This window comes from Saimiri boliviensis, chromosome 12, assembly GCF_048565385.1.
Source record: "Saimiri boliviensis isolate mSaiBol1 chromosome 12, mSaiBol1.pri, whole genome shotgun sequence".
Classification (NCBI taxonomy): Eukaryota; Metazoa; Chordata; class Mammalia; order Primates; family Cebidae; genus Saimiri; species Saimiri boliviensis.
Window position 1 is genome coordinate 54146432 of NC_133460.1, and position 23523 is coordinate 54169954.

Consider the following 23523-nt stretch of genomic DNA (forward strand, 5'->3'; position numbering starts at 1 on the left):
CTCTTACAGTTACCATTATTTCCAGTTCTGCCTGCAAGGCTTTAACTATAGGGTTTAACTCTTTGGTGAATCTTCATATTGAAATGGTAAAACTCACCCCAAACATACCCCAAAGTTGAATATGAGTTGTTTTGGCAAGATCATAGCTCACTGTAACTGCAAACTCCTGGGCTCAAGCCATCCTCTCTCCTCAGCCTCCCAAAGTATTGGGATTATAGATGTGAGTAACCTCGCCTGGCTGTTTTTTCCAGAACCACTGTATCAGAATCTGGTTTAACAAGATATTAAAAGGTGTTTTGTTTGCACATTAAATTTTAAAGTTTAAGAAGCACTATGGCTGGCATGATGGCTCACACCTGTAATCCCAGCACTTTGAGAAACCGAGGCAGGCAAATCGCCTGAGGTCAGGAGTTCGAGACCAGCTGGCCAATATGGTGAAACCCTGTCTCTACTAAAAATACAAAAATTAGCCAGGTATGGTGAGCAGGCGCCTATAAATCTAGCTACTCGGAAGGCTGAGGCAGGAGAATCGCTTGAACCCAGGAGGTAAAGTTGCAGTGAGCTGAGATCACACCACTGCACTCCAACCTGGGTGACAGAGTGAGACTCTGTCTAAAAAAAAAAAAAAAGAAGCACTAATCTACACCATGTCTCCCCCTAGGTATCCCCCAAATCATCTTAATAATTTGGGGATCACTCCCTACAATAGACTACCAGCAGTATCATGTGAGCCAGGCCCTCAAAGTAGATAGGGCAGGTAATTGGAAAGAAGAGAAGGTGAAGTAGAAAAAGAGAAGAAAGAAGGGAGAGAGGAAGAAAAACCATGCTTGACAATACTGATATTTTAGTTGTATAGATGGGTCTATGCTCACTGATTCTTTGAGTCTTTAGATTATTCTTTGTTGTGATGCTGAATATGGAAAGGAATACTGAAATTTTATCGGCTGGTAAAAAATTTCCATGCTCTTGTAATTTCCAGTGAGCTGTCAAACTTACATGGAGAGTTTCCTTTTAATTCACGGGTCTCAAATAAATTATGCACCCTTTATTTTCTCCTTTTTTTGGGAGACAGAGTCTCACTCTGTCACCCAGGCTGGAGTGCAGTGGTGCAGTCTTGGCTCACTGCAACCTCTGCCTGCTGGGTTCAAGCAGTTGTCATGCCTCAGCCTCCTGAGTAGCTGGGATCACAGGTGCCTGTCACCACACCTGGCTAATTTTTGTAATTTTAATGGAGATGGGGTTTCACCATTTTGGCCATGCTGGTCTTGAGCTCCTGACCTCAGGTGATCTTCCCACCTCAGCCTCTCAAAGTGCTGGGATTACAGGCATGAGCCACCGTGCCCAGCTCCTTTATTTTCTTAACACACAACAGAACACACACACACCCCAGTCCCATCCTTTATTTTCCTGACACACCACACCCACACCCACACACCAGTCCCCTTGTAATCATGCTTTAGTTATCTTTTTAGTGTGAAGATGGTATGCTTCCTATGCTGTTGGATAGGAGAGCAGAGTTTGGTTTACTACACTCTGCCTGTTTGCTAGTGCTGCTACCACTGTTTGACTTGTTTCTTCCAATGTAAAGGCTGTGAGGATGCATGAGAACACTAGTTCTTGATATTAACTACGAATTTTGGATGCTTATGGAGGTACAGCTTTATTTGTATTATCACATACTAGGGCTAAGGAAAATCATTCCTTTTTTGACTTAAAATATAATCTTGGAGTCTGTTTTTAAAAGTTGATTTGAGAAACAAGTTTAAGTATGGTATGATTTAAAACAACTAAATTGGCAAAGGGAAGAAATTTGATAAAGTATGTTAGAAGTATACAGTGACACAACCTCTTACAGTTTAAAATGTCTGTTCCTGTTACCCCGCAATTTCAATTCTAAGAGTTTAACCAAGATATATTTGCATGTGTGAACATATTTTGTAGAAACAGATGAGTGGTAATATCAATATCATTTAGGATGAGACTGGGTATAGTATGCTGCAACTTCTTTTTTCAAGGTGTTATTTGTATGTGTGCCAGGGCTATCAATAAAAGTATCTTAATGAATCCGGGTTACAATAGCTACCTTTGGAGATGGGATTTGAAGATGCAGGTGTTAGACCTTCAAATGTGAGGTACACTTACTTTCTATTAAAATGTTTTCGGTCTTTGTACTGTGTGGAATGTTTTAAGAATACCACATGTACCTGCAAGATCTGCATATGTACCCCAGAGCTTAAAAAAAAAAATGCCATGTGTATATATACATTAAAATCAACAAAATAGAGCTCATATTGAGGAGTTTTAAGCTATATATACTCATAATTACACTTACGTATTTTTCTCCACTTTTTTTTTTTTTTTTTTTTTTTTTAAGAGAAGTTCTTGCTCTGTTGCTCAGGCTGGAATGCAGTGCTGTGGTCAGCTTATTGTAACTTCAGACTTTGGGCTTCAGGCAATCCTTCCACCTCAGTCTATCCATAGGTAGGACTACAGGTGTGCACCAGTGCACCCAGCCCTTCCCCCACTTTTAAAACATATTTCTGTATATAAGCTCATTTATGCCTCTGGATCCCTTACAACCACTGTTACTAAATTAGGTGGTGGCCAACAAATTCTAGGTCGCCTCACTGCTCTGTATTTTCTCTCCAACTCCTTAGTCTTCGTAGTGTAAACTATCCAATGTTCTGATTATTAAGAGCTATGATTCTAAAGTTGGGGTACCATCAGAATTCTTGAAGCTTGTTTAAAAATTAAGATGCTTAAGTCAGTCCTAGACCTATTGAGTCAAAGTCTGTGGGTGTGGCTTGGGCACATATATTTTTTTAGAAGATCCATGGGTAATTCATCAGAATCAGGTTAAGATTCTTCACACGTCCTTACAGTGATTGCAGTGAGCTGAGACCAAACCAGTGCACTCTAGCCTAGGTGACAGAGTGAGACTCTGTCTCAAAAAATAAAAACTAACCAAAGACATCGCAAGAAAAGGAAACTGTGCAACATTCCTTATGAACATAAACACAGATTTTTTTAAAATTAGCAAATCAATCCAGAACTATATAAAAAGTTAATACATTTTGAGTTTTATCTAGAAAAATGTTTATCCAGAAATACTGTTGATTTAGTATTGTGACATGAAGTAAATAATATGATCATCTTATTAAGATAAGGAAAAAACAGTCAACAAGCTAAAAATCCATTGATATAAACTCTTAGCAAACTAGGAATAGAAGAAACTTTTGTCAGCCTGATAAAAGACATTTATAAGAAGCCATAGCTGGCCTGGCACGGTGGCTCATGCCTGTAATCCCAGCACTTGGGGAGGCCAAAGCAGGCTGATCACCTGAGGTCGAGAGTTTGAGACCAGCCTGACCAACATGGAGAAACCCTGTCTCTATGAAAAATACAAAATTAGCCGGGTATGGTGGCACATGCCTATAATCCCAGCTACTCGGGAGACTGAGGCCGGAGAATTGCTTGAACCGGGGTTGCGGAGGTTGTGGTGAGCTGAGACTGTGTTACTGCACTCCAGCGTGGGTAACAAGAGTGAAACTCTGTCTCAAAAAAATAAAAGTCATAGCCAATGTCATTATTAACAGTGAAAGACTAAATACTTTCTTCCTAAGGTCAGAAGTAAGACAAGAATAGCCCCCTTTCATCATTTCTATTCGGCATTGTGCTGGAGTTTCTAGCCAATGCAACAAGGTATGAAAAAGAAATGAAAAATTGGGAGGAAGAACTAATAATGTATCTTACAGTATTAAGTATTAATTATAGTACTAATACCATCTCTTACAGCATGCAGATTGAGAGGAAAACTAATAATGTCTATCTTTAGTTTTAGACTACATGGTCATTTATATCAAAAATCCTAGGAATCTTTAAGAAACCTGCTAAAACTAGAGAGGATTTAGTGGGGTCCTAGGATACAAAATGAATATTGTTTTTAAAGTCGCATTTCTTTATGGTAGCAATGAAGATGCAGAACCTGAAATACCATTTACAATAGCATCAAATAATATGAAAATATGTAGGGATAAAGTTGGACAAAATATAGGCAAAGCCTGTACCCCCAAAACTCTAAAGCATTATTGAAGGAAATTAAGGCAGCCTAAATAAATGGAGAAATGTCCCATTTTTCATGGATTAGAAGACTGAATAGTGTTGCAATGTCAGTATTTCCCAAACTGGTTTATAGAGTCAAAACAATCCCAGTGAAGATCTCAACAAGCGTTTCCCTAAAAATTGGGGTGCTGATGAACAAATTTGTGACAAAGGATTTCAAATAGTTTTTACATTTTTTGAAAAAGAAAAAGTTGAAGGGATAATTAATGGGAAGAAGAAAATCTCAACAAAAGGTTCTGGAATAACTGGTTGTAAATATGGGACCAAAATGAACTGTGACTCTTATCTCACCTCATAACAAAAATAAACTAAAAATAGTGTATAGATAATATAAAAAAACTAAACCTATAAAACTAGAAGAAAATATAGGATAAAACCATTGCAACTTTGGAATAGGTGGAGGTTTCTTATATTGAACACAAGGTAGAAAAATGGATAAAGGGGACTTTATCAAAATTAAAACACGAAGTTTTTCAAAAGAAATTGTTAAGAAAATGCAAAGGCAAGCCACAAACCGGGAGAAAATATTCACAACACTTATATCTTATGTATTATATACATACGTACAAAGGATCTATATCTAGTATCTATAAGGGACTCTTACAACTTAATAAGACAAACAACCCAATTAAATGATGGGTATTACTCATGTTCCTCAGGAAGCTCATACAGATAAAGCTCAGGTATGGGATATTTATTAAGGGATGCCCTTGGTATTAAGGCTTTTGAGAGGGAGGGCCAACAAAACAGCACTGGGTGGAGGGAGATGTTGAGCAGTGATGTGGCCCAGACACAGGCTTGGATGATTTCACAGTTCACTCTGAAGCTGGATTGGACCTTCGGAATTACACTGAGTTGGGCCTTCATGCTGCCTTTATTTATTTATTTATTTAGAGACACAGTCTCGCTCTATCACCCAGACTGGAGTGCAGTGGCACAATCTTGGGCTCACTGTAACCTCTGCCTCCCAAGTTGAAGCGATTCTCCTGCCTCAACCTTCCGAGTAGCTGGGACTACAGGTGTGCGCCACCACCCCCAGCTAATTTTTGTATTTTTAGTAGAGGTGGGGTTTCACCATGTTGGCCAGGCTGGTCTCAATCTCTTGACCTCGAGAACCACCCGTTTCGGCCTCCCGTAGTGTTGGGATTACAGGTGTGAGCCACTGTGCCTAGCCCATGCTGCCTTTTTATTTCTGCATCACTCAGTAACGTGGGCCTGTGGCTATGGCCCATGCTAGGAAGGATATGTCTTGGCCAATGTGATTCTATGCAGCTGAGGCAATCCCTGGAGGGAGTGACAGCTGAATACTGATTTCCCTTAACATTCTCAGTAGCTGGGACAATAGATTTTTCACTGAAAGAAGGTCTGACAATATATTGCAGTGACCACTGTAATGGTCAAAAGATTCTAACAGAAACTGTACAAAAGAAGATATATGAATGGCCATTAAGCACATGAAAACATGAACAATGTCATTAGTCATCAAGGATATGCCAAATTAAAATCACAATGAGACACTTCCATACACTCTCTAGAACAGCTAAAATTAAAAAGACTGACTATACCAAGTGCACCTGGAAGTGCAAAATGGCACAAGCACCTTGGAATACAGTTTGCCTGTTTCTTATAAAATAAACCTACACTTGACCATATATATCTAGCATTTCCACTTCTAGGTATTATCCAAGAGAAATGAAAACAAGCACACAAAAAAGGATGTTCATATTAACTTTATTCCTAGAGCCCCAAACTGTAAATAACTCAAATGTCTATCGACAGATAAATGGATAAACAAATCAGGTGTATTGATACAATGAGACACTAAGTAGCATTAAATGGAAGAGATTACTCACACATGCAGTAACATGGATGAATCTCAAAAACATGTCAAGTGTAAGTTTAAGTCATTAAAAAATACAGATTATATGATTTCACATATGAAATTTTATAACCGGCAAAACTGATAGGTAGTGACAGAAAGCAAATCAGTGGTTGCTGGGTCTGAAAATGGATGAGAATGCAGAAGAGAACATTTTGGGTTGAATGAGAGGGCTTTATGTCTTCATTGTCAGGATTATTACATGGATGTATCATTTGCCCAAACTTTTTTTTTCTTGTTTTCGAGATGGAGTCTTGCTCTGTTGCCCAGGCTGGAGTGCAGTGGTGCGATCTTGAGCTTACTGCAACCTCCGCCTCCTGGGTTCAAGTGGTTCTTCTGCCTCAGCTTCCCAAGTAGCTGGGATGACAGGCATGCACCACCATGCCTGGCTAATTTTCGTATTTCTAGTAGCGACTGGGTTTCTCCATGTTGGCCAGGCTGATCTCCAACTCCTGAGCTCAAGTGAACCACCCATCCCCGGCCTCCCAAAGTGCTGGGATTACAGGCGTGAGCCACTGTGCTAGGCCTGCCCCAACTTGAAAAGGTTGCATTTTGTTGCAAGTAAATTATACCTCAATGTAATTATACTTAAGTAAAGGTTATTTGTTTTTTAAAATAAAACTTCTTATAATGGAGATTGTGTTCATGAGGGATATTGATTGTACTTTTACTTTTCTTAATAATGTCTCCATCTGATTTTGGCATCAGAATTATGCTGGCCTCATAAAATTAATTGAGAAATATTTTCTCCTCCTCTGTTTTCTGAAATCATGTAAAATTGGCATTGTGTTCTTAAATCTTTGAAATAATTCACCAGTAAAGTCATCTGGGTCTGGAGTTCTTCTAGGGAGGTTTCAAATAATGAATCATTTTCTATAGCGGATTTAGGATTATTCAGCTTTTCTATTTCTTGTTGGGTTAGTTTCATCTATCTGTGAAGTCCATTTCATCTCTGTTGTCTAATTTATTGGCATAAAATTGTTAATATTTTCCATTATTTTAATGTCTTAGTGGTCTGTAGTTATATCTCTACCTTACTTACTAATATTGGTGATTTGCATTTTCTTTTTCTTAATCAGTCGTTAGGGGTTTTTAATAAAGTTAAACATATTCCCATCTAATGACCCAGGTGTTCCACTCCTAGGTATTTAATCAAGATAAATGAAAGCACATATCATATTCTCAGAAATGCTTGTATAAAATTTTATAGTGATTTAAAAATTTTTAGCCTAAACTTAAAACAAATGCTAATCAATTATAGTGAGAACAAATAAAATTTTGTATTTATCTACAGTGATAAAAATTAATGAATTACTGACAGATACAATATATGTGAATCTCAAAAACACTGTGGAGAGTGGAAGAAGCCCTACACACAAAAAAATTATAGTGTCTGAGTCCATTTAAATGAAGTTCCAGAACAGACATAGTCAAATTGTGGTGGTAGAAATCAGATTTGTGATTACTGAGGAAGGGAAGTGGAAAGGTATGGACTGGGAAGGAGCAGGAGAGAACTTTCTGGGTTATGGAGTGGTCTTTATTTTGATAGGGTTGTGGGTTACTAGTGTATGCATTTATTCAGAGCTCATCAAACTACATTTTATTGCATGTAAAATATGCCTCAGTTGTACAGCAGTGTGAATGTAGTCATTGACAATTTATGCTTAAAGATGGTGGTACATTTTATGTTATTTATATTTTGCCACAATTGAAAAAAAAAAAACTTTTTGTTATTTATTTATTTATTTTGAGAGGAATTGTCTGTGTCACCCAGGCTAGAGTGCATTGGCATGATCTTGGCTCACTGCAACCTCCACCCCCTGGGTTCAAGCAGTTTCACCTCAGCCTCCCTAGTAGCTGGCATTACAGGTGTGTGCTACCATGCCCGGCTAATTTTTAGTGGAGGTGGGATTTTGCCGTGTTGGCCAGGCTGATCTTGAACTCCTAACCTCAAGTGATCTACCCGCCTTGGCCTCCCAAAAAAGTGTAGGAATTACAGGTGTAAGCCACCACTCCTGGCTGGAAAAAAACAAAACAAAACAAAACAAAAAAAACTGTAAATGGGAAGATGTGAAGGTTCTAATGGGCAAACATTTAAAGTGTGTTATTTCCACCCATAACCATGTGCCGTTCTATGATTATTTATTTACCATTTATATGCTAAAGTAAGAGTGTAATTTAGGAAGTGATAGTAAAGTACCAAGTAGGAAAAATGTTACATTCGCATATTCAATAGATATTTATCAAACATCTATATTATGTATAGGAATTAAAAAACCAAACAAGGATCTCCTTCCAAGTACTCACCATGTACTAAGCTATTTAAGATATGCAAAACTTTACGAATTTCACCAAAATAATGGGCTTTTTCTTCCTTCTTCCTACTGTTTACTCTTACTCTGTAGACTTGTAAAGTTCTAGGAAATTAAGTTTAAAATCGTCACCCTCGGCGGGGGTAGGGGGGAGCCTATCACGCCTGGCATTTCTTCTCCTGGCCTTGCTGCAGCTTGCATTAGTATGCGAGGAGGGGCTTTGGTTTTGTGCAGTTCCCACACACCTTACAGTGAGGAGCAGAATCCGTCTGAGATAATGTTCATCATATAAATGCCTAGGGTGGTGCCTGGCCTAAAGCAAAGTAGATTTAGAACCTCCACCACAAAGGGGATCTAGGGATGAGTCAGTCTTCTGCTACACAGAATTAACTCCAAAAAACAAGGTCGGAACTCTTGACCTTCAGGTAGTAATTATCCACATAATCCTCTTTTCCTACTGCTTATGAATACTGCAATTGAAAGGGTCAGAGGTAGTCTGAAAGCAAGGAAAACAAAAGAAGTCAGGAGCATGGAAATTCTGCACACCAGATGGTTTGTGTGCCCAGAGGGCAGTTGAGAATTAAGTGTAGTAATGAAATTACACTACTTTTATTGGTTCTGTGAGGACAAGCACTTGGAGTACCGATTATATTCTGCTTGGCATACTTTGGGTGCTGAGTAAATATTAGTAACTTATTGATTAGAACATAACATCTCAACTGCCATGTAAATCTTTGTGAGTGCAGGGCACTGTCAGAGGTGGTGGTGGTAATGCTATTGAGAATGTGACTAGTGTGTGACTTTTCTAGCTTGTTAATAACCACTTACCTGTGTCTCATCTCCTCATTCTACTTTCCTGTTTGGATCCAATTACATTAATCTGAGTTGCCTGTGTCTCCTGATCAGTTAGAGCAGGTTTCCCTTGGCAGGATTGATAGTAAGAATGTCTACATTCTGTTCACAGTGTGCCTAGGCAGGGTTGTAGGTATGACATGTAAATTAAAATGAATGCCTTGGGGCAACTGCAGAAGCTCCTAGCTGCCTCTAGCTGACACACAGCTCTAAGTATCAACTTCTGCTTGTGCCTCTTATAAATTGTTGTTATGCCTATCCTTTAATCTGTGCATTACTATTATGCTTCTAGCCTCACTTGGAAAACATTCCTTAGAGATGAATTACAATACAGAATTTCTACCAACAGAAGCCCTTGAATGATTTTCAGAATCTAGTGCCCAAGTTTTCCTATTTCTTCTGTTTTTCTTGCCATCATTAAGATAGAATTTCTGTTTACATCCCTGTCGATTTTTGTATCCCTAAATAAATTATAGTCTTGAAGTTTGGACCTGCTCCAGTCAAGGTACCTGCTGCACTGAAGTTGGGAATCAGTCGAGAGGCACTTTGTTAATTTTCTTTTTAAAAAGGAACGACTAAAGATTTGTGACACTTGAATACAAAAAATTAGCCAGGTGTGGTGGCAGGCGCCTGTAATCCCAGCTACTCAGGAGGCTGAGGCAGAGAATTGCCTGAACTCTGGAGGCAGAGGTTGCATTGAGCTGAGATCATGCCACTGCACTCCAGCCTGGGCGATGGAGCAAGACTCTGTCTCAAAAAACAAAACAAAACAGAACAAAACTTATGACACTTGAATGTAAGTTGATTTTAAAATTCCATTTTTCTAAATCCAGAGTCGGGTTTATATTGCTAATATCATGATACGCTTGCCAAAGAGAATAGTTTGTAAATCCTAAACAGACTTCCTGTAACCATGTGTTGAATTTCCAGCTGTGTTGAATTAGACTTTGAGCCCTCTTAAGAAGATAAATGCAATATCTGCAGTTTCTAATGGCAGAAGTGGAGGAGAGAATTTCAGATGAAATCTTAAAAGCCAAGTCCCTGTCCAGATAAGAAACTGAAGGCCCTGGGGCAAGCAATTGTTTAATTGTCCTTTTTTTCCCCCAAAAAAACTTGTAGGTTTCATCTAGGCTTCATCAACCAGAAAAAAAAAAAAAGAAAGAAAAAAAGAAAAGAAAAAGAAAAAGAAAAAAAAAAAACAAGAAAACACACACCACACAAATGAGATGCTATTGTTAAATGCAGTGTGCAGGATTAGATTTGTTTCCTTCCAATAGAATCACTTTCCTTAATCAGCACTCTTATAAATGGCACACCTGCCTAATTAGAACAAGTTCTAGACTGCAGGATACAGTGTGAGCATTTCAATTAACTTCACACAATTGAAAATTGTTGTGGCTGATGTTCTTAAAAAGTCTTTCCTTCTCTCTTCTTTCTCCTTCGTGGCTAAGCTTTATTATTTTGTGCTGCTGAGTCAGCCTTTGATCATGGGACTTTCCCACTCTGTGGTCATTGAAATCTTTTTTTGTTTCTAAATGATTTCTTTAAATGAAAAAAAGTGATGTGTTATAGGGATAGATTTAGGGATGCTTTTGAATATTTGTTTTTTATTAGATTCTGCTATTTCCTTACTGTCACTTAAAATATGGAGAACCCTCATCCTGTGACAAGGAGGTAAAAATACAGCCGTCACATTCCAGATCTCCATACATTAACAATAATAAATCCTTTTGCCCAGAGTAATACAGATGCTCAATCCACAGAGCCAGTGGGGATGATATAGTGCTCCCTCACAGAACCAATTACCCACAGAGAAGTATAATGAGCAGGGGAGGTGATACAATAAAAATCTATATAGGAAGAGTAAAATCATGATGACAGTGTTGCCTGTGTAAAGTCTTGTAATAAGTATATCTCCAATTATCTTCTGGAAAAAAATTGTTCGATATCTACTTATGTCCAGTTCATGATGGAATTGCAAGAATAGCCTTGGAGTGAAACAAAGGGGTACAGGAGTGTAGAGAAAATGGTGGTAGACCTGTTGTAAATAGAGTGCTATCCTACGCCGAAGGATGTGAAGTAGACCCAGGGCTGCTCTGAGGGAGTGCTGGGCATGAACCTCCCTGCTGAGGAATGGCTGCCTGACCACAGTTACTGTTACCGCAGATGCAGATGGGAACAAGATAACACTCTGGAAAAAAATAGGATGATTTAGATCATCACAGGAAATCCCTACTTTTAGAGTTAGTGTATTTCCGAAGACCGTTATCTTAAGCAGATTGCTGTGAGGGAAAATCCTGAGTGTACATAATCTATATCCTAATTAGGAGCTGCTGTGATCTGTTCCAACAGACATCAGTTGCATAAGTGGGTTAAGTGGCAAGAAATAAAGTCTAGTTCTTTATTAGGTAAGTGTGATAGAGTTCTGAAGTAGCAAACAAGAAAACCTTAGTAACAACAGGAGGCAGTTTTCAATCTCTGTTGCAGTACCATCAGTTGTGATGTTTATGGGCAATAATTCATCACCAGTAGTAAGGCAACAAAATTTGTAAAATATTTTTCTTTTTCTTTTTACTCCTGTTCCTGTCCTTAGAAAAAATATTTTTCTTTTAAAAATAGACTGTAACAGGCTAGGCATGGTAGCACATTCATGTAATACCAGCACCAGCTCGGGCAGGTGGATCACTTGAACCCAGGCATATGAGACCAGCCTGGGCAACATGGTGAAACCTTGTCTCTACCAAAAATAAAAAGAAATTAGCCAGTCCCATTAGCCTGTCTCTAAATAAATAAATAAATAGATTAAAATGAAAATGACATTTAAAAAGACTAGACAGATACGTAGTCTTGTTATAATTTTGTTACCATTGCAGTGTATTCATTTTACTTGGCTTCCTTCTTTTTATTTTTCTTTCTTTTTTATTTGAGACAGAGTCTTGCTCTTATCGCCCAGGCTGAAGTGCAATGAACCGATCTTGGCTCACTGCAACCTCCTCCTCCCAAGTATCTGGGATTACAGGCATATGCCACCATGCCCAGCTAATTTTTGTATTTTTAGTAGAGATAGGGTTTCACCATGTTGGCCAGGCTGATCTCAAACTCCTGACCTTGTGATCTGCCCCCCTCGACCTCCCAAAGTGCTGGGATTATTAAGTGTGAACCACCGCACCTGGCCGTATTTTAAAATTTTTAATTTTTGTTTCTTTTGAGACAGAATCTTGCTCTCTTGCCCAGGCTGGAGTATAGTGACATGATCTTGGCTCACTGCAACCTCCACCTCCCGGGTCCAAGTGATTCTCCTGCCTCAGCCTCCTAAGTAGCTGGGACTTCAGGTGCCCACCACCATGCCCAGCTCATTTTTGTATTTTTTTAAAATAGAGATGGGTTTTAACCATGTTGGCCAGACTGGTCTCAAACTCCTGAACTCAAGTGGTCGCCTGCCTCAGCCTCCCAAAGTGCTGGGATTATAAGCATAAGCCACCATGCCTAGCAACTTTTCTTTCTTTTTTCTTTCTTTCTTTCTTTCTTTCTTTCTTTCTTTCTTTTTTTATAAACATATTCTTTCTAGAGATGGAAAGAAATGGTGGGGCTGGGGAGGGGGAATGCCACCACAACTAGGTGCTGGCAACTGGTCATGCCCCAAATCTATCTTACGTACAAACTATAGAGAGTATTACTGAGCAAGCCCTAATAGTTAATATTGGGCAGATAATTTTCCTCTCAACTGATTTTTAAATTTTGGTCTTATCTGTCAGTTTATCCCCAGGGAAGTATATAGCAAACATAAATGTCATTTATTTTGTGTGTCAGAGTGAAAAAGGCTTCAGATTAGATAATGGGGGAATCCACCTTGCCATTGATGATTTATTTACGTGTCATGTTTGTGGTCATTGAGGATGTATATGAAATTAAAAGACAGTTGATAGTATTTAGGGACCCGTAACTTGGAGAAACCAGCTCCCAACTTCAGAGCAGTTTGTTCATTTGTTTATTCATTTATTCAGTAGATATACTTGGAAGCTGGGGCTACAGCAATGAATAGTCTTTGTCATCATGATGGAACTTATGGTTTAGTAAGGGAAACAGACAAATAAATGATATGCAATTTTCAGATAGTGATGAGCACAATGAAGAAAAATAAAGCAAGGTATGGAGCCAAGGAGTTTGAGATGGCCTGGGCAATGTCACGGGACCCCATCTCTATAAAAAGTTAAAAAATTAGCTGGATGTGGTAGTGCACCTGTATAGACCCAGCTACTTGGGAAGCTTAGGCAGAAGGATCACTTGAGTCCCAGGGGATGAAGGCTGCAGTGAGCTTTGATCATGCCCTGCTCTCCAGCCTAGGTGACAAAGCGAGTGGTGTCTCTTAAAAGCAAGGCATGGAGATTCTAGAGTGGTACCAGTGGAGTACAGTTTCAGAGAGGTCAGGGACAGCCTTTCTGGTGAGGTGTATCAAGCTCTAAGTGAAAGAAGGGACAAACCATGGGAAAAGCCAGAGAGTAAAGGGCTTGGCGTCAGCAGGCTGGAGTTCCTCCACCTCACTAGTTAGGTGACCTTAGAGAGGTGTGTAATTTACCTATAAAAAGTGACAGAAGGAGCTGTGAGGCTAATTTTTTTTTATATTTTTAGTATAGCCAGGGTTTCACCATGTTAGCTAAGCTGGTCTCGAACTCCCGACTTCAAGTGATCCGCCCGCCTTGGCTTCCCAAGATGTAGGGATTACAGGCGTGAGCTACCGTGCCCAGCCAGTATTCATCCTTGTTTGCTTTTGTGGTATTATTAATTTAGGATTTTATGTTTGTTTATATTTTTCTTTCTCTGACATCTTTTTCTTTTTGTTTAGTTTGAGTTTTCCTTTTATTAAATATTTGCAGGCCTTTTGGCTCTCAGTGGAGGCATTTTCTACCCTGTTCCTGTACTCCCTGACTAATTCATTCTTTAAAAAAATCCTCAAAGATTAATATTCATCATGGGGCTCAGAAAATCAAAGTCTTTTATAGAGTAGTTCTAAACCCCACAACAATTCATTTGTTCTGATGTTTATTAAGGACTCGAAGTTGTTTGTTTGCTCTTTCTGTTTTTATAGCCAAAGAAAGTTTCGTAATACTCATAGTAATATTTGAGTAGAACTTTGTAGTTTACAAAATCCTTTCCACACTCACTCACATTTGAACTTTAACAACCCAAGAGCTAGACAACATAGACTCTATTGTGCACTTTTACAGATGAGGAAACCTGAGGCTTAGAGAGCAATGTTTAAATCTGGGTCTTTCCATGGTGCAAGTGTGAACATATGAATGAAAAATGTTGAACTGTTTTGTTTTTAACACTTGGGATTACTAAAATCGTGTTTTTTTTAAAGCAGTCTCATGAAAGATGTAGATAACTTAAGAAATACGGATCTATAGGGGATTATGGAGAGAGAGGGCTATATATCCTTGATTATTGTGAACAGAGACCATGGAAATGGCTTACAAAACCTCTTTGTATGTCATTATCAGGAGGAGGATTTGAGTCTAAATACTCCTGGCTCTGATTTAGTTTAGGAATTTTCATTTATTTTTGTCCAGTTATGTAGACTCAGGCAAACAAATACGTAGTTTCCTTCTGGGCAGAAATAGAATAATCATAAAATAAAATAAAGTTTCTTAAAAATACATTGTCCTAGATTTGAAGAATGTTTCCTTAGAAAAGGCTATCTTATTTTGAAGTCAAAGGTCTTGAAGATTCTGAAAATTTCTAAGCATTATAAAATCAATAAAAAGTTAGAACTGGGAAAGGCCTTAGAAATTAACTCTAGAAATGTTATTTGATCCGGAAGGAGCCTTCGAAGAGTCCCAGATCCCCCTTTGCATGAAGTGAAATTGTATACGTACTGTTGTGTCCTCAGCATCCTGGTGGCGCCCGTCCAGTCTCTCCGTGGCCTCTTGGTTATAGGGACCTCTTATTGCCTCAAGAATAATCCATTCCACAAATACTGTATAATTTCACTTATATGAAGTAGACAGAGTAGTCAAATTCATAGACAGAGTAGTCAAATTCATAGACACAGAAAGTAGAATGGTTATTTCCTGGGCTAGGAGAAGAGAGTATAGGAAAGTACTGTTTAATGGATACAGAGTTTCAGTTTTGCAAGTTGAAAAGAGTTCTGGAGCTAGATGGGGGTAAATCCCTTTACTCTCAAAAAAAAAAAAAAAAAAAACCATCTACCATCTAGACTGAATTATTATTTTCAGTAGGCCTTCTATATCTGTGGGATCTCCCCCCTCGCCCAACTTTTTGTTTGGGAAAGTTGTGAAGATGAGGAAAATTTTAAAGAATAATATAATGAACACCCGTATGTCTTTTACATAGACTCCCTAACCATTAACATTAACATGTGTCGTGTTTCTCTCTCTCTCTCTCTCTCTCTCTCTCTCTCTCTCTCTCTCTCTCTCTCTCTCTCTCCTCTCCACACTAACATATGAACACACTTAGGTTTGTATTTTTTTTCTGACTCATTGGAGAGTAACTTACTCTCTAATCATAATACTTTACTCGTAGTTTTCAACATAAAGACGTCATAACACTTTACTCCAATATTTCAACATATATCTACTAAAAACGAAGATATTCTCCTACATAATCACAATCATGTTCACTATATTATATCTAATTTATATGTGGTTAATTCTGAGTACACATTATCCTAATTATCCTAATAAATATCCTTCATAGCTGTAGGTGTTTTGTAAAAATCCAGAATCCAACCAAGGATCACAGATTGTATTTGTATTTAGTTTTTATGCCACTTTAGTCATATAAATTGGTCCTGCCCCCTGCCTCCCTTCTTTTGAGAAACATGGTCATGCTCTGTTGCTCAGACTGGAGTGCAATGGTGCAATCATGACTCATGATTGCAAATGTTTAAATATGGCTTACCTGTAATAGATTTGTATAGAATCAAGTTGCTCAAGCCATCCTCCCACCTCAGGTCCCCAAGTAGCTGGGACCACAGGCATATGCCACCATGCCTGGCTAATTTTTCTGTTGTGTAGAGATGGGGTTTCCCCATGTTACTCAGGCTGGTCCTGCCCTTTTTTTGATATTAGATGACTTTTTGAAGAGTCCAGAAAACTTGTTATAGAGAATGTCCCCCAATTTGGATTTGCCTAATTGTTTCTTTATGATTTGACTGAGGATAAATGTTTCTGATAATAATACTATATCGGGGGTGTCTAGTCCTTCAGTATGGGCACTTGGAAGGCATATGATGTCACTTTGTCCCATATTGGTTAAGAAAGTGTCCACCAGATTTCTCCATTCTAAAGGTACCTTTTCCCCATGGTAATTAATCTATGGTGTATTTAGTGGTTACCTTTTTAATAGTTTTTTAAAACCATATGCCATTGGTCATGGGAGAAGTTGTCTGGAATATATTATGAACACATTAGTAAAGAGTTACTGCCACTGGGGAGATAATTTTAGACATTATTCTGTTATTCTGAGGAATGGAGAGGAGGTAACAAATGAATAAATGTGCTGTCGTGAAGACAGACTTGGTGTTTGAGTACAGCTCTACACTTGAACCTATGCAGCCTTAAAAACATTACTTAACTTCTTAGGTACTCAATTTCTTTTCTGAAACAGAGATAATACTCATACCAGGCAAGATTGTTAAGATGATTAAATGAGATCATACAGGAGCAGCCTCTAGCCTTGCAGCTGCCACAGGGCTGTTATATGGGAGACAAGGAGATCCCTCGAGCACAGCTTGCTGGATGTTTTCATCTTTAGACTTATTCATGAGCGTTCCTTCTTGGGATTAGTTTAAAATATTCAGGCATATTGGTGGGAAAATGTGATCAACAGGTTAGGTGCCTTTGTGAAATTTCAAAGAAAGGAATTAAGAATTTGGAGATTTTTGGTATCATTTTCAAATGTCTTAAATATGACTTCTCTGTAGTAGATTTGTATAGAATCAAGTTGCCATTTACTCAGACCTCTTTCTGACTGGAATCCATTTTACTTTATTATAAGGGATTTTTTAAAAAACAGTGTATATGTAGTCTGATTGAGAATAGTGAATCATAATAATTCTGTGACCCATTTACATGTGTTACTGTAAAAGTTTCATTTCATACAAGTGACAATTTTTTCAAGTTAATTAGACTTGGCTACACTGAGGTTAACAAAAAGTGCTTTGAATTATCAATAATTCAGCAGGGCAGACATTTCTGTATAATGCAGTGGTTTTATAGAGTATTGTGAGATAGTTATCCTTAAAATAAATGGTTGCGAGCATACATCAGCATGGTGGGGTTCACTTGAATGTAGCGTGAAGTGATAACATCTATGCTTTCTATTATTGGGCAGAGCGCGGGACATCAGTCTTTCTGGCCATGAACTATTAGCAACCTTTGTCCTTTGTGTTACCTTTAGTTAAAAACGAAAAATGAGCATGAATGCTGGCTGATGGCCATGTCTCTTTCACAGCTAAAAATTCATCGGGGAAAGAAAAATGGGATTGGAGATTTGGATTTGTTTCATTGCATGAATGATATGTGACATTCTGTAAATTATTTATCACTGCAAGGATGGCAGCAGTAGCTTGAACATTGTTATATCAAATGAAAGCCGGAATCCCATTAGTAAAGAGGCCTGGGTTTTAGCTAGAATCTATCAGGGGAATGTTGTCACTTTAAAACCAGATTGTTCTTTTAATTGCTATTTAAAGGAACAAAAGTGTTCCCAAGGTACTGCAGTTGAGCAGTTGCAAGTAATAACTGTGGATCCATAATTATGCAGCGCTGATTATCTGGCATTTAAAAAACTGTGGCTAGAGTCAGTGACCAATTTGTTGCAGCTTGTCTCTTTCGGTTTTTCTAGTACAGAATGTTTTATACTGGGGCTACAAAAATACATTTGCATAGCTACCTCAGAACGTAAAGCCTGTGCATATTATAAGAACAAATGAAGCTGAAAGTAAAGGGAAGATAATGAATGCCTTTGTAAGATGAAATTAGCAGTCATATTAAACAATTTCGTGAATGCTTAGTCATGAGATGCTTTTTTGTTTTTGATGACGTGTTGCCACAGGAACCAAGGCATTTGTTGGAATCATTATAACCATTGATTTCTTTTTTAACTAACATACATTCCTTCATTTATTCAATTAGCAGATATATTTTGAGTGCCTACTATGCCCCAGGAAATGCATTAGGCATTTGGGATAGAGTGGCTGAACAAATGAAGTTTATTCTATGCTGATGTATATTTAGAGAGTTAGACCTAGCAAAATCTTGTTTTTAATTTACATTTAAAAACATTTGTGATTATGTTCGGTGTTCTTGCTCTGAATTTTTGATTCATGAGATTCAAATATAGAGACATCATAGTAACATTCAGATGGCTAGCAGACAACATGTGTGAAGTCTTGGAATATGTGGTAAAATTATAGTTTTCATAGTTTTGGCTGTTCAAAAGAATGTGACCAGATCTGTAGGCACAGCCAGCTATTCATATGGATGGAAATACTAGCATTGCTGATAGTAGTAAATAACAATGGGGACACTAAAATGTATGTAGATTTATACATTGTTAAAAGCAATTTTCATGTAAGAGTACTAGGGGACCAGACAAATATTTTGTTGTTTCTTTTATAAAGTGGGAATGTCAGAGATTGAGGGCTTATCTTTTTTGTTTGGTATGGTGTGGTTTACTTTTGAAGACCTTCGTGCCACAGAAGCCTTGTTAATGATGAATTCTTGATCTTTTCAAGTGATCCCACAGAATCCTGCTCATTCTATTATTCTGTCGCCTAAAGAAATGTAGATATTTTATGTCAAATATTTAGTAGGTGAATAATAGCAACCTGCATTACAACATTTAATAAAGTTTAAGCAGTCTATAAATGATATTCATGGACTATAATACTGAACAGATAATTTATTATAGGCACATAGATAATGGGAACAGTTGAGATGTCCAGTGATTCCTTAATTTTGTTAATTTCAGGCAAGCTGTATAATATATAAAGGTATTAGATTTCATTGGTTTAATAAAAATTACTTCTGAGTCATACATTATACTGAAATGTATTCAGGTAATACTTAAATATCAAATAATTTAAGAGATTTATCCCAGCACTTTGGGAAGCTGAGGCGGGCAGATCATGAGGTTAGAAGATCGAGACCATCCTGACCAACATGGTGAAACCCTGTCTCTATTAAAATACAAAAAATTAGCTGGGCGTGGTGGCGCGCACCTGTAGTCTCATCTGCTCGGGAGCCCAAGGCAGGGGGATCTCTTGAACCTGGGAGGCGGAGGTTGCAGTGAGCTGAGATTGTGCACTGCATTCCAGCCTGGTGACAGAGTGAGACTCCGTCTCAAAATAATAATAATAATTTAAGAGATTTTTTTTACTAGCAGAAAATGTTGATTATCAGTTTTTCTTTGTTAAAGAAGAACTTGTAAGTAAAAAGTTAAGAAGCTTTTGACTTTATTGTTTTTAATTTTGAAATGGAAAAGTGACAGTATTTTTTATTTTAATTTTGTCATAGCCCCGTGCTGATCCCATTCCAATATGTAGCTTCTGTCTGGGGACTAAAGAATCAAATCGTGAAAAGAAACCAGAAGAACTCCTCTCTTGTGCAGATTGTGGCAGTAGTGGTAAGTTGTGTTTTTATTATGTGTTGTACAACGACTTCCTATTATTATATCTTCATGCTATTTATCTCTCTATTAAAACTGTGTTGTTAGGCCGGGCGCGGTGGCTCAAGCCTGTAATCCCAGCACTTTGGGAGGACGAGGCGGGTGGATCACGAGGTCAAGAGATCGAGACCATCCTGGTCAACATGGTGAAACCCCGTCTCTACTAAAAATACAAAAAATCAGCTGGGCATGGAGGCGCGTGCCTGTAATCCCAGCTACTCAGGAGGCTGAGGCAGGAGAATTGCCTGAACCCAGGAGGCGGAGGTTGCGGTGAGCCGAGATCGCGCCATTGCACTCCAGCCTGGGTAACAAGAGCAAAACTCCATCTCAAAAAAAAAAAAAAAAAAAAAAAAACTGTGTTGTTATTTAAGGCAATTATATGGTAATAACATTGGCTTTACATTTTAAAAGAAAAAGTAAGGAACAGAGAAAAAAGCATGAGTATATTAGTGCTGACATAACAGATATTATATATGCTTATATAATACAATGCATATTTATGATTGAGCTTTTATTTTATACCAGCATTGATAGTTCAGTGTAGAGATGTCTACATTGTAGATAAATTCAATGTAGAGAATGCTAAGCTTTCAAGCTAAGTACAACTGGAATCACTGGCTTGTTTTCTATTAATATAAACTGAAATCTCAAAAAGTATTTTAATCTCTAGTGTTTCTGGTCATGACACCTACTGGTGAAATGTAATACTACAGCCCAGCTCTGTGTGACTCCAAATGAGAGAGAGAATATTCTGGAAACTACAATAATAGAATCAATGTCATTGGGCATGAAAGAAATTCATATTGTCTGGAATAAGATAAGAAGAGTGGTCTGTACAGAAGGTGATATTGAAATCAAGGAATTATTGGGTAGGGACTCTTGGCAAATTGCAGTACCTCAAATGTTTTCAAGGAAGCTATTACCTTGAAGGCAGCCTCTGCCATTTTCTCATAAGATTTTAAGGCCATACCTCCAGTTTCATAATGGAAATTTAAAGGGAAACTGTGCTTATCTTAATTTGTTTTACCAGCCAGTCTTCCTTTATGTTAAGCAGGTTTTATTTGCCTAGGTAGTACTGTGCACATTCATGCACACACTCACACACACACACACACGTATACATGCATATATACATGTCTATAGATTGAGTGGTAGTTGTTAGATTTTTAAAAATTAATCATTTTTTGGCCAGGTGTGGTGACTCACACCTATAATCCCAGTACTTTGGGAGGCCTAAGCAGGAGGATCATTTGAGCCCAGGAGTTCAAGACCAGCCTGGGCAACATAGTGAGACCCAGTTGCTACAAACAACACAAAAACTAGCTGAGTGTGCTATAGTCCTAACTACTTGGGAGGCTGAGGCAGGAGGATAGCTTGAGCTCTGGAGTTTGAGATTACAGTGAGTTACGATCTTGTCACTGCACTCCAGCCTGTGCGACAGAGACCCCATCTTTAAAAATTAATAGCAAAAAAAATCAATAAAAATTAAGCCTTTTCGGTTCTTAAAAATTTTCCCCCAAACTTTTTTCTCTAAAGTCTTATTTTAAAATTCATGACTATTTCTCTAGTTGTATTAATTTCTAAAAAAACAAAAACAGAAAACCGACAAAACACCGTAGCTAATTCTTGTTTGGGAATTTTTTTTTTTAAACTGGATATCATCTTTAATTAATAATGCCATAGCCCAACATCTTTTTTGTTGCTGTAGCAAATTGCGTGTGTGTGTTTATGTGTGTGTCTGTGTGTGTGTGTGTGTGAGAGAGAGAGAGAGAGAGAGAGAGAGAGAGAATGTGTGTGTGTGTTCCTGAACAGATGAAGGGCCAGCAGAGACTTCCTAGCAGGTCTCAGCCAACAGCTCTGTTGAGCAGTAACTGGAAGATAGTCTCCATACAGGCACAGAGGCCAGACTTCTGCCTCCTATGGCATTGAGCTTCTTTTTCTCCCAGGCCACCTTTCGTGCATTGAGGGCAAGACTGACACCTGTCTGTACCAGCCCAGATTAAAGGACTTCTAAGCACAGATCAGCCTCCAGTTCCCAGTTCTCACTGCCTCTGACCAGAGGGATGTCCCGGGTAGAGTACAGATGGCTAGGCAGAGGTGGACAACCTGTGCTGGCCTTGGTCCCCTATGTCACACTGGGGCAGCACCACAATGGCCCTCCCCCCCCGGTAGAAAATCCAGAGCTACTGGGGCCACTTGACGCCAGTGTTTTGGATCGACCAGTGTCGTTTACACTGGTTAGGAGCAAACTCAAGAGCCAGCCCTGTTCTTCTACCTTGAGTTAGTTACTTAACCATTCTGAGCCTGTTTCTTCATTAGAAAATTAGGGATAATGGTAGCACCAACCTCTTGGGTTTTATGGGAATGAAATTTGAGGGCACAAGTAAATAGCCTGGCACAAGTTCCACAAGAACTATGGTAAGTGTACTGCAAATGTCAGCCATGTTGTGGGTTAGCATGTTTGATATTGTTATCCTTGATTGCTGTACGTAATTTAAAATCTTATCTTCACTTATGACAGCTGCTTGATGGTTGGATAGAAGAAATGTTTCATACTAAGGAATGACAGTGTTGTGTAATGATTCTTCTTTCTTTTATGAAGGTTTAACTTGATAGGCCCTTTGTGGTTCAGCAGTTTTCAGGTGCTGACTAGGAGGGAGAGCCTTGGAAATAAGACATTTCAAACCTTGCTTGAAAAATGCATTCTGACAGTCTTTTTGATGGGCTTTACAGATTCATTAAAATTCTTTTACCTCATGGCATCATGGATAGTGACAAAAGGGCATGGAAACGTTATCTGTATGTTCAGTTTAATACATTTCAACCCTGCGATATCCCTGTTTTATGCTGGTGAGGTAGTGCCTCACTCATCAGTTCTGACTCTGTCGTTACCTTTTGGGTTTTCTCACGAGGCTCATTCTGAATGAATTATTCTTTTGTGTAACTGCCTGATGAATTTAGTGGTGTTCACTTGCCTAGGGTTTACCCTTTATGGTTTTTAAGGTGGTACTTTAAAAACACCCTTTTCTGTTTTATTTCTTTAGTGTCTATTTGTCTGGGTGCCTAGACAGATTAAAGACATACTTAAATGCGGGAAGAAAAGTTCCCTTCATATATTTCCTTACCTCTGGTGATACACTTACTTGAGTCGATAAGGAGTTTGAGATCATTATCTTCTAGATCATAACTTCAGGGCCTCCTTCACAGGGTATAAAGGTGTAATTCTAAACAGGTAGATCTTAGATTTTCTGATGTAATCAATCTCCCTTTGTCTTTCCCAGATTGAAGACCTGCCAAAGGGGAGGTTGAGTTCCTTTATATTCGAGGTCACTGAAAATTTCTTTCCCCTGGTGTTTCTTACTTTTCACTCAGACATTTTCAGGGTCAAGCCAGGGGTGTTTAGGTGCTGTGTTATGTCTTCTCTGTTCAAAAATACCCTCTTGTTTTCCCTTTTAACAAATTGAGAATAATGGCTTGAGGATACTGTCCAGAGGGTGTATGTGGCTGGTGTCGCTTTGTGAGCCAGTCTTCACGTGGAGAGAGCCAGAGGTTTTGGGGCCAAGGCATGGGTCATGGCAGAAATTCAAGCCCTGGGGTCATCATGCCTCTTTGTTGGGGCTAGAGGATGCCTCAGAGTGCTTCTCTCGACTCTGCACTGGGATCTGG

At 38.5% G+C, this 23523-nt stretch overlaps 1 protein-coding gene across 10 annotated transcripts in view; it reads left to right on the forward strand.

Moving 5' to 3' along the window:
- The window catches only part of KAT6B (lysine acetyltransferase 6B), a 211371-nt gene that overhangs the window by 123571 nt on the left and 64277 nt on the right, over positions 1–23523 (forward strand). For all 10 annotated transcript variants that reach the window (XM_074382431.1, XM_074382434.1, XM_074382435.1 and 7 more), the window contains one exon: positions 19707–19815. In XM_074382431.1, the coding sequence (XP_074238532.1) occupies positions 19707–19815 (109 nt within the window). The remainder of the gene's footprint in view (positions 1–19706; positions 19816–23523) is intronic.